Here is a 17,289-nt window from a genome sequence, read left to right on the forward strand (position 1 = left end):
GTTTTTATGTTGTTAAATTTGAAAAAAAAAGGACTGGGTGTGTTTATATTACCCCAATATGACAGTTTATACACTATACTTACACACATTTCTGTCCAAACAACTTGAAAAGTAGATTTTTCACCATAGGTGCCCTTTAAGGTGAAAGTGAAGCAATCGGTCATCGGTCTCCATTATTTTGTAAATTGATTTACACTTTAATGAAAATATATTAAACAAGAAAGATTAAAGAGCCCATATTATGGGTTTTTGAAAATGCCCTTCCATGTAGTGTGTAACACAGCTCTAAGTGAAGTGAAATATCCAGCTAAGGCTTAAATCTGTAAGTGTACAGTGTTTAAAACTATTGATTCATCTATAAAAGAGTCGACTCATAGTGCTTCAAACGAGTCGTCTTGATAACGAGTCATTAGGTGTTTCGTGATGACGCGGCTACGAAACACAAGTAGTTGCACGTGCAAACCCGGGAGATTTGAAACCTGCAGCCCCGCCCACTAACAGAAAAAAAGTCTCAGACACACACACAGAGAGACACCGGTGGAATGAAGTCACGCTGTGAAGATGGATTTTATTGACAGTCTAATCAAAGATGAAACCTCAGCAATATAGCCCAGCCTTGAGCAGATCGAGTGCTTCTGGAAATTACATGCTTAAAAAGAAGACTTCATCAGTTTGTTAAAGGAAGGATCAGTAAAGACTGTCTGAACATGGATCAGTGCATCATGAATCAGTTTCTTCCCCCATTTCACCAGTGTAAGTACGTGCGATTAAAACTGTTGCCTCGTTTACTCTATCTTGCAAATTATGCATTTAGTTGTGTTTTGTTACTTGTAACCGCGTGTACTATATCAGGTTAACTCTTTATATTCTTATATCGCGTGTAAAGCCACGTTGAAAATGCGACGCGTGCCGCTTTGTTTACGGATCGTCAGCTGTTGCTAAACGCATGCAACGGTCAAGTTTCAAAATAGTTCAGCTCAGTTTTCGAGGTGAGGTGTCTAAATTGCACCCAGCAAGCTGAACTGGCGCTCTAGGCGTGTGTGTCGTGTCCTCGGGGAGGATTGTAATGTGTGTCGTGTGTCTCCTCATCACGCCGCCCTCAACCCAATAGTGAAAACGAAAGGGACCCGTTAGTAAAATGAGGACCGGGGGGTGTCGCAGTTGAATTTGAAGACCGTGGGGGGAGCGATTCGCGGATATAACTGAGCGCCGCACCCCCTCTCTATTCTACCGCTCTAGGTCTCCTCATTGGACGCGCCGGCCCTGTGTGTGTGTGTGCGTGCGTGTGTGCGTGCGTGTGTGTGTGAAAAGAGCAAGTAGACTGCGACGGGCTAGGAGATCTCCTCGCCAGTTCTTGGACTTTTTGCTCAATAAAATAGTTAGTCGTCAGTATTTTCTAGTCCATCGTCTGTATTTACATTCACCCACTGGCAGCCAAAATCCACTATAAAGCGTGTATGCACTGTGATTACTTTTATATTGTTGATTAGCAGCTGGGCATTTCACTCTGCCTCGCGCTGAAGCCTTGTCCGTGTCAACCAATCGCAGCAGGCTGTCATCAGTCCAATCAGCGCAGATTAGCTTCACGCTGAGGAGGGGTTTGAAAACAAATGAATCGCTGAACGATTCATATGGGAGTCGCTGGGATAATTAGGTAAAAATAAATGCAGATTATAAGACCATGAAAGTGTTTTTTGACCTTGCATGCATATTAGACTGTTGTTGGAGACCCTTATAACCTAAATAAGACCCTATTTCATGTATAATATGGGCTCTTTAATGTAACCATTTTAAAGAAAATGGCATGTTTTACTACAGCTTTTAAAGCTTGGACACTGCAATCCTGGAATATTGGTTCAGTTCCCTGAGCTGAAGAGATACAGTGAAAGTAATAGACTGACCATGGAGACTGGACAGCCTAATTTAACCCAATGCGTGAATTAGTAAATTGTCAAAGAAGATAGCTAAACTGTCACTTTTCTGTCAAAAACTATAGCAAATCAACTTGTAAAAAAGAAAATAAAAAACTAAACCCTGCGAACAGATCAACTACAGGAATGGAGAAAAGAGTGTTCTTTTATTATCACAGCCGTCAGTCAGGACTCAATTTCTTTTTTGGCCAGGTCATTGCGCCTTTGCTGTGTACAGTGTAAATGCAGACATCGGTTGTCAAAACTTCGGAACATAGTCACAAAATATTAATTGACCATTAAGATCTGCAGTGTAAATGAAGCCCATGTAACACCCCTCTTTACCTCTCTGCATTGGTTACAGGTCGAGGCTCGTATCAAGATCAAATCATTGATGCTTGCTTACAGAACAGCCACTTGCACTGCACCCCCTTAATGTCACCTGCTCCTAAAGCTCTACATCTTCTCCAAACGCCTCCAGTCAGTGGGTAAGCACTGTCTTGTGATATCATCACAAAGAGGCTATAAGTCATTTTACTAAACCTTTCCACTCAATGTCCCATGCTGGTAAAATGATTTTCCAATTCCCACATGGATTGCTGATTCACTAGTATCATTCAAACTACTACTTAAAACCCATCTCTTCCAAGATCACCTGAACAAAACCAGGACCATCAAAACCAGGACCTCTATATCCCTCCTCTCCACACATTAACCTCAAACTGTGAGTGTGCCTCACACAGGTGAGTGGACAATACATATATACATATATATAGTAACAATTAAGTAACAAACAGATGGCTTGAAAACTCACTTACCAGAAGGTGGGTTTTCTGGAATTGCAGGCTGGACACCATCTATACTTAGCCAGTGAGCTGTAAGAGACATAAATGATTTTACTCTATTTTTATGGGGTGAACATAATGTCCTGTCAGACAAGCATTTCTAGCATGTTATAGCCTGTAGTTAATCACTGCTAGCATTTGCTAGCAAACGAGCCAACACCCAGCTTCTTACGATGTTCTAATGCTGAGATATCACTGTTGATAAATGGTTACGAGATTAGTCTGTTCTGTTGCTATGGATCTGATTGACAGCTTAGAGTTATAATACATCACAGCTTCTTGCCAGTATAAATTATATAAATCAACCCAGATGTCTCTATGACAGTCAAAAACTGGACTTGGCTTGCCATAATTATTTTTGAAAATATAATGCTTAAATTATTTATTTGACAAATGTAAGTGTGACCAGTATTAAAAGATATAACAACAAATTACAACACAAGACAGATTTCTGTCAAATTAAGTTTAAATTGTATAACAGTATGTTGGTTTTCTCATGCCAACATAATGATTATGTAGCAGTAATACTAGCACTAATACTACTAGTAGCATTAATGACTAACCAAATAGCAAGTCACTATTGGGATATATATATATATATATATATATATATATATATATATATATATATATATAAACGCTATATATATATATATATATATATATATATATATATATATATATATATATATATATATATATATATATATACATATATATACTGTATATATATACATAAACACACACACACACACACACACTGGGTATAGAAAAGAATCATCCCTTCAATCATTCCCCTTTTGTTTTATCTAGGTGTAATTATTACAACATAATATCCATGTAAAAGATATAATACCAACATGTCAGAAATCAATTAACAAGCATAAAAACAGAATCACTCAGTTGTGAAAAGGATTACCCCCTCCTAAAAAATACTTGTAAACTCAATCAGGTGTAGCTAATCACTTTCTTGACGACACACAAGGCCATTAAACTTTCATTGGTGGTCAATTTGATTAGCTCAGCATAAAGCTACGGTCACACTGGGCTTTGTGTGTGTGAAATTCGGTCGTATGGCGCTGCGAAATGGGGCGGGATTAAACAAGATTATTAGACATTAAAAAAGCAAGCGATTGCTCCATATTTTAAATTTCTGTCCAGAGAGGTCATGTTTTGATCCTTGATTGGTCTCACGCAGTCAAGTGATGCGATTTCACAGGTCAGAGTTCAACAAACTTGAACTTTGCACAGCAGCAACCTGCGAAACTTGACGCATGACCTTGCGTTTCCGGTCTGACGCATTTGTGTGTGTATGAATGGAAGTCTATTGGAGGACAAGCCCAGTGTGACCATAGCTTTAAATAGCTTTATTGTAGCATTTCAACCCTGGGTAGTGCAACTGAAGCAAACCATCAACTATGGGTGGCAAGGCATTGTCAAAAGATCTCTGGGATAAATTTGTGGCCAGGCACATGTCAGAGGATGGATACAAACAAATTTCAAATGCTTTATCAATGCCTAGAAGCACAGTAAAGTCCATCATTAAAAAGTGGAAGGTATTTGGTACAACACAGACCCCGCTGGATCAGGACGTCGCTCCAAACTGGATAAAAGAGCCAGGAGAACACTGGTCAGTGAGGCAACCAAGAGGCCTACAACAACTCTGAAGCAGTTGCAGGAATTTATGTCAAAGAGTGGTCATTGACTACGTTTACATGGACATCAGTAATAAAATTATTTGCCTTAATCTAATTAAGACAATAATATGATTAAGGTTTTTACATGAGTTGCATTTTGAATGATCCTTTCATAATCCTGTTTTACATGTTATAGTACATAATTCGTTTAACGACATTGCTTCACCACGATCTCCATATTTCCTCCAGAGTTTCATGTAATTTCGGGTGTTTCATTTTTAATTTTTTGACTTTAACTGCTGTTTTGCACTTTTATTTTCATTCAGGAACATTTCATGCATGCTCCCCGTGACAAACAAGATATTGGATGCAACTATAAACTGCTGGAAGAGTGTTGTTTTAAAGGAAGCTCATACTGCATGCTGAATACCTCTTCACGATGCAGGTGTCTGTGGTCTTCACTGACTCGGTAGGTGCAAAGAGTGTGTGTGTGGGTGTGTGTGTGTGTGTGGACTATTCTGTCGCAAAACGCGGAAAAGTCCTACATGACGGTAATAGTTTGATTAAGGTGTTTACATGTCTGTACTGCACTTCAATAATGCGACTAAAATCGGCATACTCCACATGTCTTAATTCGATTTCTCTTTATTTCGATGATGACCTAATCATTATGAATTAATCGGATAAATCAAAAATCGTGGTTTACATAGTAGGCTCTTAATCAAAGTACTGTCTTAATCGCATTAAAATCTAATTATTGGTGTCCATGTAAATGTACTAATTGTGTGCATGAGACAACAATATCCAAAATTCTCCACAAATGTGGCTTGTAAGGGAGGGTTGCATGAAAAAAGCCTCTTCTCAAGAAAAGCAACATAAAGTCACGACTGAGCTTTGCCAAAACGCACCAAGAAGATTTCGAGGCCACGTGGCCTTGTTAAAAGTGTTATGGTCAGATGAGACTAAAATTGAATTATCTGGCCTCAACACCAAACGATATGTCTGGCGGAAATCCAATACAGCTTACCATCCAAATAACATCATTCCTACAATAAAACCTGGAGGTGGAAATATCTTGTTATGGGGCTATTTCTCTGCAGCAGGAACTGGAGCACTTGCCAGGATAGAAGGTAAAATGGATGGGGCTAATACCCATAAATTCTTGAGGAAAATCTGCTGCCCTCTGCCAGGAAGTTATCAATAGGAAGAAGGTTTACCTTCCAACATGACAATGACCCGAATCACACAGCAAAACTGACCACACAGTGGTTAAAGGAGAAAAAGGTTAATGTCCTGGCATGGCCACGTCAGAGTCCAGACTTTGAAAATCTGTGGAATGACTTGAAGACTGCAGTCCACAAACAGACACCATCAAATTTAACTGAACTTAAACAGTTCTGCAAAGAGGAGTGGGCTAATATTGTCTAGATGTGCAAAGTTAGTAGAAACTTGTCCCAACAGATTAAAGGCTGTAATTAAACCAAAAGGTATTCAACCAAATACTGAAACAAGGGGGTGATCCTTTTTCCAACCCATTGATTCCGTTTTTTATATGTTCATTTTTTTTTCAAACATGTTGGTGTTATATCTTTTGGTTGGGTGTTATAAGTTGCACTAAGTAAATACAGTTAGATAAAACAAAAATTGTGTCTGTCTTAATTTCAGGCTACAATACAACAAAATGTAATTATTTTGAAGAGGGGGGTGATTCTTTTCTTTACCCATATATATATTAGTTAAATGCATACATGCAAATATAGCTTGCCAAATAAAATGGACTTGGATGATGTAAACATGGCTTTTCATTGGACCGATTGCTGTGAAAGAATCCTTTATTCTTTCAAACAGACATAATTATTTATATAAGTTAAATATACTACATTAGTTCACTACTACAATAGCATTTGGGGACGGCAGTTTAGTTTTTCATTCAGTCCACAGCCACATGTATTATTTTTTTCTTTTTCATCGAGATCATGAGGTTCATTCAGACTTTTCCAACGCAGAGCGCACATGCACATGTGTCACCTCCTGTGAATTGTGACCTACAAACACTTAATTTAGGCTTTGTAAATTAACACTTAATTTAGGGTTTGTAATATTTAAAATTGTTGCAATATGTTAATGTAACAGCCATTTAAAACACGAGAAACAATATGAACTTGCGATGTCTTTACAGCTCATGTCTGCAATCTTTGGATGTATTTTATACACAGAAACAACTCATTCATAAAATTAGTTTTATAAATTTTTATTTAAAGTTTTATTACGCATTATAGACTTCATTGACTAGAAAAATATGCAAGTAGACATAACCCCGAGCATAATATGAATGATGGTCGAGAATTAAGTTGTCTTACTTTGATCCTGACTCTATTCCTATCTGGTTCATACAAATACAATCCATCTAGAGGAGCCATGTTAAGTCAAAATGTATTGTTATTATTCAATTAAATTTTACTTTTGTCCGGTTTACTTTTTTCCACCTGGGGATACTCTTCCCGAGGCCCTCAGACTATGCAGAGTCACTGATTCGATCCAAAACCAACGACGAGATGATCCCAAGGTTTCCATATCCTGGACCAGGCCGTATCCTGAGCAGCTACTGTGATGGTCATGGAAGAGCGGAGAACATGAGACTGATTCCTGTGACGCTCCAGAGACAAACGAGTCTTCGCTGAGGCCAGCTTCCAGCCTCCGCCACTGAGACTGCAGCTCTGCACGAGACGTTTTGCCAGCGGAGAAATTAAAATGATCGTGCCCAACTGAGCCTGGTTTCTCTCAAGGTTTTTTTTCTTCACTTCTGCCATTAGTGAAGTTTTTTTTCCCTCTCCGCTGTCGCCTCTGGCTTGCATGGTTCAGGATCTATAGAGCTGCGCATCGTTGGATTTGCTCTTCAATATTTGGACTCTCAGTAGTGATTATTAAACCACAGTGAACTGAGCTAAACTGAACTGAACTTAAACACTACAAACTGTATTACACTGTTCTTATTTACTATTTACTATGACCTTTTATGTGAAGCTGCTTTGACACAATCTACATTGTATAAGCGCTATACAAATAAAGGTGAATTGAATTGAATCCGGTGTTTGAGGTGGATATAGAAATCTGGTGGCCATACACACTGATGCACGAGCAGCGATAAAATCCCTGTATCTCATCAGATATTAAGGTTGCACTGCGATCTGTCTGCTTTAAAGGGCACATAGGTTACCCCTTTTTTCATATTTAATATAAGTCTTTTGTGTCCCCAGAATGTGTCTGTAAAGTTTCAGCTCAAAACACCCATCAGATTATTTATTATAGCTGTTTGAAGTGTCTATGTTAAAGCTGGAAAAAAGGTTTTGCTGTTTTTTTGTACTGGCCCTTTAAGGCTAGTCCTCCCCGCCTACCGTTCTCACGTGCCTGTCAGCAATCGCCGCCCTCAGCTGCCTCAGGAAGCAGATCTCATGTAACGTGTGTGAGAAATACTACAGTAAGAACTTTAACAATCTGTATTTGATGCATTTTTTTGTGGATTTGCAACAATGTGTCACACACAATGTCATTACAATGTTCACGCACACACACAGCAAGGACACGAACACATTGCGCAGACACATACACACACACACACAAACGTAGCGCAGACATACACACACACACACAGCTCAGACACGCAGACACACACACACACAGAGAGAGAGAGAGAGAGAGAGAGAGAGAGAGAGAGAGAGAGAGAGAGAGAGAGAGAGAGAGCGTTAAGCTTTGCACTCGTTTTGCACGCACATGTGACATGATACTGGTAATATCCACTGCTGTATGGATATCTCTTATATTAATGTACAAAATAAACCTGATTTAAGGGGCACCTAGGGTGAAAAATCTACTTTTCAAGCTGTTTGGACAGACCTATATAAACACACCCAGTCCTTTTTTTCAATTTAGCAACATAAAAACGGTGGACCAATTGGAGCGGTTTTCAGATCAACCGCAACTTAACGTAGGAGTGCGGTCCCCCCGCCCACCGAATTGATTGACAACTGAGCGTATTAACATGTCCCGGTAGTCAAGTGTATAATCATATCAGCAAGACCAGACGTGCGCAAAGCAACCGAGAATAAAAGGTGTGTTCAGTTTGCTAGGATCATCAATCATCATCAAACGTGATCAAGAGTGAGTTTTACAAGTTTAAAATGTTTTAAAACAGCGCACGTGTGTCATGAATTACAGCGATTTAGCTTAGCTTTACTTCATCAGCACAGCTGCGTGTCAGAACTATTATAAGGGAAGATGCTTCAATCCCGGTTTGGTGACGTTAAATCAGGTTTGTTTTGTTCATTATGATAACAGATATCCATACAGCAGTGAGGATTAACCTGTATCCTGTCACATATGCGTGCAAACAGAGTGCGAAGCTAAACGGGCGCTCTGTCTGTCTGTCTGTGTGTGTGTGTGTGTGTGTGTGTGTGTGTGTGTGTGTGTGTGTGTGAGAGTGTGCGCACGCGCGTGTGACTCATCTATGCAACTGCACAATAAATACTCATTGGTAACGTTCTTACTGTAGTATTTCTCAGAAACGCTACATGAGAACTGCTTCCTTTATGTCTGTCTGTTGTCTGACGCAGCCGAGGGAGGAGATTAAGGCACGCAGAAAGGCACGTAGAATTTTTGACGAGGCTGTGTTCCATACAATGGGAAGCTTTTCTTGGTTCATTCTATGTTTTGCAGCAACCTTGTGTTGCTAAGTCAGTTTAGCACAGATTTTAGATAATTACTGTAGTTCAGGACTCTACTGTCCAGATATTAATAATGAAAACATACCTGGCTTAATTTATCTGAAAATAATTTCATATGAGTCATGCCCATTTCTTACCTTTGAGTGAAACGTCTAAAGGTACCCGAGGCAGGGGTGTATTGATGATGTCACTAAGATCCACTTCTTTTTCTTCATAAAAGTGCAATTCTCTGCCACCTCCACTTGCAAAGCGAAATGGGATGAACTCCTCAGACTGGAATCCATACAGTGGCTAAAAAAAAAAACAAGTTCAACCAAATGCTGCTACACAGAATAAAAAAATCTATAAAGGACAATGAAGATTCTGGTACAGACTGCACGAAGAAATCAATTTCAATTTGTTTCAGTTTTCTCACCTCCACGTTTTTTAGTTTAAGGGCATGATCAATGTCACCAGTTGTAAGTTTGCATCTTTTCCCATGGTGCATAAACTTCAATGCATCCTGAGGAAGATATAATATTAAAAAATTAACAACATTATTTTTTCTGTAAAATATCTCATAATTTATGACAATACAATAGAGTAAGAAAAGAGATAGAAGAGATGGAAGAAAATATAGTACGCTTTCCATCTGAACTTCTGCTGAAATAGAGCTGTACTGTAACTGTAAACAAAATGAACATATACCTTATGTACTGTCAGGGATGTTTTCATCCACTCTAGGGTGATTTTGAGTCTTAACTTGGCCATAACTTCTATATGTCAAAACTACTAAATTGTTTACAAAATAACAGAATTTGAACTCTTTAATTGCCTAATTCATTTATGATGTCACTGATTTGGTGAAAAACATGATGTATTTTCAAAATAAAAATTTATTTTGGACTAGATTTTTTTTGCCTTTAATCATAATCAAGTCTTCTTACAGTCAACGACATTGCCTTTGATGCATTGTTTTTGTGCAGCATAAGATTTTCATCTTTTCTCCATAGTTTACTGTTGGTGGCCGTTTTTGCTCCACTGACTTCCATTATAACCACACTTTTGGATTATAAAACAATGACACCATATAATCACGCAATTTTGATTATTGGTGGTTTTCCAAACATGTGAATTTTGAGGGAGATTGGGCAATGCATGCCTAAGTTATAACAACTTCCTGTTTCATGGTAAAACATCAAAGTTTGTGAGAACCACCATGGACAAGCCCTTGTTTAACATTGCCAAGACCTTTAGATGACAATATCCAATTTTGGTGTTGATCTGAAAAAATCCTTAGAAGGAGTTTGTTAAAATACAACGCCTAGAATTCCTGTCGGGTTTGAGATTTTGCTCCAAGAGATTTTTTTGTACTGGCATGTTTTATGTGTGTGTCAATTGTCGTACATGTGCGTGAAGTTTAGCTCGGGGGCTACTTCATCAAATGTTTATAGGTGCCACACCCACTTCTAAAACCAATATCAAATGTGAATTTTTGTCACTTCTGGCATGTGTGCAAAGTTTCATGACATTGAGCATGTTTAAACCCTCAAAAATGTGATTAATTTTAGAGAAAAAGAATAAAAATAATTAAAGCTGCAAGCAGCAATGAAATGCTGTCACATCCCTAGCGTTGGAATCAGCCAAATTACAAGCAGATATATGCATTCTCCAAGAAACTCATCTATCAGAATCCGATCAAAACAAAATTAAATCATTACAATACAATAATTTATACTCTGCCCACTACAACACAAAACAGAGAGGAGGGTGTATCCTAATAAGTGAAAAAGGCTCATTGGTTCATAACACCACCATTACAGGCTCAGAGGGACCTTTCATCATCATCATTAACATTTTAATTAACAACAACCCATTCACAATAGGCAACTTTTATGGCCCAAACACAGAGGACTCATCTTTTATCCAGATATTTCAAATCAGTTTCAGTTTCCTCAGTTTCAAATCTTTTTAATTGTCAAGACACAGCAGGTGATTTCAACACAGTTTTAGACCCAAATACAGCTAGATCTAACAACATCGGCAATAAACGCATCTGAAATTATATCCAATATATATCCAATATTTCTGAATCAAAGATCCACACAATAATCATTAGTGATCATGCTCCGCTACTGAAGATTCCATGAAGGCTACTGAAGAATGAACCGAATATTCAATATGATCCGCATAAGTGAAATGAGGCAAGCACTCGTTTTTATATAAACTATAAATGTCTGGCCATGATGTGTATTTATGTCAGTCTATAAAAAGATAATATAGCTTGAAACACTTTAAAATTTTTAGAGGAAGTACGTAAAGTTTGCACAACCAAAGAATTGTAGACCCGTGTTTCAGCAATTGCCACTTAAGAAGATGGGACTGTGTGTGTAGCGCCTTTAAGCAGCATGTCAATCAACTGCTGCTGGTGAGCCAAAGCGCGCGTAAGAGCGCAAAGACTGTGTATATACATATAATTAAAAGCAAGTTCATATTATAAATATTTCATTAACAATACTTATAGAAAATTCATTTAATCTTACCCCTCGAATAGAATTTTTTTTAGTTGCACTATTAAGAAATCAGGGCACTTCATAGCCCTGCAATACTTTGTAATAAAGAAACTTTATTAAAGAGCCCATATTATGGGTTTTTGAAAATGCCCTTCCATGTAGTGTGTAACATAGCTCTAAGTTAAGTGAAATATCCAGCTAAGGCTTAAATCTGTAAGTGTACAGTGTTTAAAACTATTGATTCATCTATAAAAGAGTCGACTCATAGTGCTTCAAACGAGTCGTCTTAATAACGAGTCATTAGGTGTTTCGTGATGACGCAGCTACGAAACACAAGTAGTTGGGCGCGCAAACCCGGGAGATTTGAAACCTGCGGCCCCGCCCACTAACAGAAAAAAAAGTCTCACACACACACACAGACAGACACCGGTCGAATGAAGTCACGCTGTGCAGATGGATATTCTGGACAGTCTAATCAAAGATGAAACATCAGCAATATAGCCCAGCCTTGAGCAGTTCTGAGTGCTTCTGAAAACTATATGCTTTCAAAGAAGACTTCTTCAGTTTGTTAAAGGAAGGATCAGTATAGACTGTCAGAACATGGATCAGTGCATCATGAATCAGTTTCTACCCCCATTTCACAAGTGTAAGTACGTGCGATTAAAATTATTGCCTCGTTTACTCTAGTTTGCAAATTATGTATTTAGTTGTGTTTTGTTACTTGTAACCGCGTGTGCTGTATCAGGTTAACTCTTTATATTCTCATATCGCGTGTAAAGCCACGTTGAAAACGCGACGCGTGCTGCTTTGATTACAGATCGTCAGCTGTTTACACACATGCAACGGTCAAGTTTAAAAATATTTCAGCTCAGGTTCGAGGTGAGGTGTCTAAATTGCACCCAGCAAGCTGAACTGTCGCTCTAGGCGTGTGTGTCGTGTCCTCGGGTAGGAGTAATGTGTGTGTGTGTGTCTCCTCGTGTGTGTAACGCACGGGTATTCGCGGATATAACTGAGCGCCGCGCCCTCTCAATTCAGCCGCTCCTCTATGGACGCGCCGGCCCTGTGTGTGTGTGTGTGTGTAACGCACGGGTATTCGCGGATATAACTGAGCGCCTTGCCCTCTCTATTCAGCCGCTCCTCTATGGACGTGCCGGCCCTGTGTGTGTGTGTGTGTGTGTGTGTGTGTGTGTGTCTCCTCGTGTGTGTAACGCACGGGTATTCGCGGATATAACTGAGCGCCGCGCCCTCTCTATTCAGCCACTCCTCTATGGACGCGCAGGCCCTGTGTGTGCGTGTGTGTGTGTGTGTGTGTGTGTGTGTGTGTGTGTGTGTGTGTTCTGGTAATCATCACGTTGTGGGGACATGAATCTGTTTACACAGTCACGCCATGGGGACCTCTGCCGTTGTGGGGACCAAAAATCAGGTCCCCACAAGGTTGAGCCATATAAATGAATAGAGGAGCTGTTTTGAAGGTGCTGGGTGGAGTTTCAGCTCTGGCCCATATTACACGTCTATGACTGATTGTTGGTGTGTGAAGGGAGAGCTCCGCTGCGCCCCCAATTTTTTTGACCGTTACTGCACTCGCTTCTCCTCACACACATTTTCTATATATGGTCGGTACCGCCCACTTCCGGGTCCTCATTAGGTACGACAGCAATTCGATGTAAGTGAAGTGTTAATTGGGGCTTACACAGACGGAGAGATTTATGTGAGATTCGATGGAAGAATATTTGAGAAGAACATTTGACACCGAAGTTTTGCAGTGGGAAATATAAAATACAAGGTAAGTGCAAATTAAATGTAAATGACTTAAGTTTAACTAATGTTAGATCTACATAAGTTGGAGGCTAGTTAGCTTAGCGCTAATTAGCACTGGAAGCTAATGCCACATGTGGCCTGAAATTATTTCAAATTATAGTTTTTTTACACTTCTCCATTGCATAATGATACAGTTAATGAAGATTTATTTTTCATTGAAAAACTTTAGTACTTCAGTCGTTTGTCTGTCTGATTGCCATATTGAATGGATTCTGTTAATATTAAGTTTGTTTCTGTCTAGGTTAATTTTAATACAATTTTATCTTTCTTATTAGGCCACAATTTGTGGTGTTAAATAACATTAAACATTAGTAAGTCAAAAACTATAACAATACTGTGTTTTTTCCCCCACATTGATTAACTGGACATGTGTCAAAGTAATTAAATGAAACTTAATGTTAAAACGAGATGAGTAAATTATTAGTGTTAACCTTTACTTAGGTTATGGTCCAGATCAGTAATTAAATTATTTTGCAAGGCTAATTTACCTAAAGTAACATATTTTCATTTTGTGAGAGATTAGAGCCCGAAGGTTAATTAGTAAAAGAGTTAAATTAGTGTGTTGATCCCCTTAGAAAGCTGGAATTGTGTTGGAATTTGCTAAACTTTCATACAGATTAATGATAATGGGAATGACCAGTTGCATGACAATGTTACTATCTGATTATTGAATGCGTTTAATTCTGATTGTATATATTCACAGTGTAATTTTTTTGTAAAAATGTTTTTTTTTTCTCCCAGTTAAAAATGGCACCGCGAGTACCCCCTCTTAAAGATGCCATGCATCATGTTGTTGCAAGGAATGACAAATCAAAACTCGAAATAAAATACATCAATGCTGTGAAAGGTAAGTTGGTAATGCTTGAGTTTGAGCTGGCTGTAACAAAACTGTGCACAGCTGTGGCTCTGTGGAAATGCATCTGGGTATGTTAACTAGAAACCTGGTTACAGTTTATTTTAAATAAGCTACTATGTATAGCTACTATAGGTGCAGTTACCATCCTTTATCTGCAAGATTAATTTCTTTTTTCCCTTTGGTGAAAATGTTTGTTTTTGCAGGACGTGGGCTATTTGCAAAAGGTTCATTTTGCAAAGGTGATTTTGTAGTCGAATACAGAGGGGAGTTTATAAATAATGCTGAGCTGGAGAGGAGGAGAAAAATTTATCACCCGTCTTGTTCCATTTTCATGTTTGAGTTTAAATGGAGAGGGAAAACATGGTGGTAAGACATCACGTGCACCTAAGCAATATTCCATGTGCTATACTGTAGTTAAAAAGGCCTCATTTTCACAGCTAGTTTTGATTAGTTCCAAGTTATTTATTTTATTTTATTTCTTTAAAGAGTGACCATATACAATGTGTGCGTTTTACACTACATTTAGTGAAACACACTAAAAATAGCATGTATGACATTGCACATGGTTTTGCCCACGCTTGTTAGTAAATTAATATCAAGATATGCATTGACTTTATAATTGATTTATTTTCCACATATGAATTGGGTCCTAAACCAGTCTAAGACACTTCTTTCCTATACTTACATATTTGTGGCTTTTATGTGATCTGCACCCCATTTTTTTTCCTTACCATGTGTAATCAGAACCCTGCAGTGTAAATGTGGCCTAATACACTGATTTGTGATGAGAGCGTAACACTTATATTTTTCCTTTTTCATATCTTGTAATATTTTTAGCATCGATGCATCCATGGATGATGGATCATTTGGATGGATAGTTAATGATGACCACATCCATCCAAATTGTAAGGTCAAGAAAATAGATGTAAGTGGAAAGCCACATCTCTGTTTATTTGCAATTAAAGACATCAAAGAAGGAGAAGAAATTGCATACGATTATGGATCAGATGACTGCCCATGGAGAACTCAAGTAAGCTGCACAGCATTATACACAATAGCTCATCAATATGTCAAGTAATTTGATGCCTGAAAAGATTAGAATTTTATTATATCAATATAACATTATTTCATATAACCTATACCAATTATGCTTTGTCGGTTACTTTTTTTAATGCCAGAAAGTCTGTTGACTATACTATGTACAGTCTTAAACTAATTTGGGCACTAAACAGTGGGGCGTTGTATGCCTGGGTAAATGGATAAAATGTTTACACAAATTATACCTTCATCAGATTTATCATGCATGTTTCCATGTTCTAAAATTTCCTCTTATTGATGTGGTCTCTTATAGATGACTAGCATGGCCGCTAATAGCAGCGCAGCAGATGACTCCAACCCTTCACTCCACTTTGAAACTCAGATGGGTAAAGCTTCTGATTCAGCAAGGTCTCCTCAACAGGTACATTCACGTTCATAGCTTAAGATTCAAGTCTGCCTTGTGTTTTGTCACGTTTTCTTGTTATTTATCTATGTTTTGCTTCCTATCTGGTGTAAATTAGCATGCTCAGCAGTTTAGCAACATGTGTCCAGTAGGTTAGTGGTAGTGCAATGTTTCAGGCCAGTTTTGTCCATCTCAAGTTATTTTTTCTGGCTTAGATGTTACTCTAAATTTTGCACTCACGACGTCCCCACAACACACTTTCAGTCTGTGTGTTGGAGTTTACCCTTGTGCATTAACTGTGATGAATCTGGTCCCCATAAGTAACTATTAACATTGTGTGTGTGATGTCCTCATGAAGCATGTTTTACTTAAGGGGTGTGTGTGAGCGCAAACAGAAGTTGGAGTTCATACTGGTTTAACTTGCCTGAATTTAGTCCCCATAAGTAACTATTAACATTGTGTGTGTGACGTCCTCATGAAACATGATTTACTTTAGGAGTGTGTGTGTGAGCGCAGACTGAAGTCGCAGGACAGGAATAAATGTTTAAGCTGAAGTCGACTGTCTCTTAATGATATTTCTGAAGTCATGAGGTGTGTTTCCATGTTCTGAAATTTCCTCTTATTGATGTGGTCTCTTATAGATGACTAGCATGGCCCCTAATAGCGACGCAACAGATGACTCCAACCCTTCACTCCACTCTGAAACTCAGATGGGTAAAGCTTCTGATTCAGCAAGGTCTCCTCAACAGGTACATTCACGTTCATAGCTAAAGATTCAAGTCTGCCTTCTGTTTTGTCACGTTTTCTTGTTATTTTTCTATATTTTGCTTCCTATCTGGTGTAAATTAGCACGCTTAGCAATTTAGCAACATGTGTCCAGTAGGTTAGTGGTAGTGCAATGTTTCAGGCCAGTTTTGTCCATCTCAAGTTATTTTTTCTGGCTTAGATGTTACTCTAAATTTTGCACTCACGACGTCCCCACAACACACTTTCAGTCTGTGTGTTGGAGTTTACCCTTGTGCATTAACTGTGATGAATCTGGTCCCCATAAGTAACTATTAACATTGTGTGTGATGTCCTCATGAAGCATGATTTACTTAAGGGGTGTGTGTGAGCGCAAACAGAAGTTGGAGTTCATACTGGTTTAACTTGCCTGAATATAGTCCCCATAAGTAACTATTAACATTGTGTGTGTGAGGTCCTCATGAAGCATGATTTACTTTAGGAGTGTGTGTGTGAGCGCAGACTGAAGTCGCAAGACAGGAATAAATGTTTAAGCTGAAGTCGACTGTCTCTTAATGATATTTCTGAAGTCATGAGGTGTGTTTCCATGTTCTGAAATTTCCTCTTATTGATGTGGTCTCTTATAGATGACTAGCATGGCCGCTAATAGCGACGCAGCAGATGACTCCAACCCTTCACTCCACTCTGAAACTCAGATGGGTAAAGCTTCTGATTCAGCAAGGTCTCCTCAACAGGTACATTCACGTTCATAGCTTAAGATTCAAGTCTGCCTTCTGTTTTGTCACGTTTTCTTGTTATTTATCTATGTTTTGATTCATATCTGGT

The 17,289-nt window shown here is 38.6% G+C and overlaps 1 protein-coding gene across 1 annotated transcript in view; it reads right to left on the bottom strand.

The window, feature by feature from the left end:
* taf6 (TAF6 RNA polymerase II, TATA box binding protein (TBP)-associated factor) overlaps positions 1-17,289 on the bottom strand; it is a 101,395-nt gene that overhangs the window by 62,806 nt on the left and 21,300 nt on the right. The window contains exons 3-5 of the mRNA XM_056457147.1: positions 9,529-9,615; positions 9,251-9,404; positions 2,729-2,785 (exon numbers count right to left, since the gene is read on the bottom strand). Coding sequence (XP_056313122.1) covers positions 2,729-2,785; positions 9,251-9,404; positions 9,529-9,615 — 298 coding nt within the window. The remainder of the gene's footprint in view (positions 1-2,728; positions 2,786-9,250; positions 9,405-9,528; positions 9,616-17,289) is intronic.

Source organism: Danio aesculapii, chromosome 5 (genome assembly GCF_903798145.1).
Source record: "Danio aesculapii chromosome 5, fDanAes4.1, whole genome shotgun sequence".
In the NCBI taxonomy this organism is placed as follows: domain Eukaryota; kingdom Metazoa; phylum Chordata; class Actinopteri; order Cypriniformes; family Danionidae; genus Danio; species Danio aesculapii.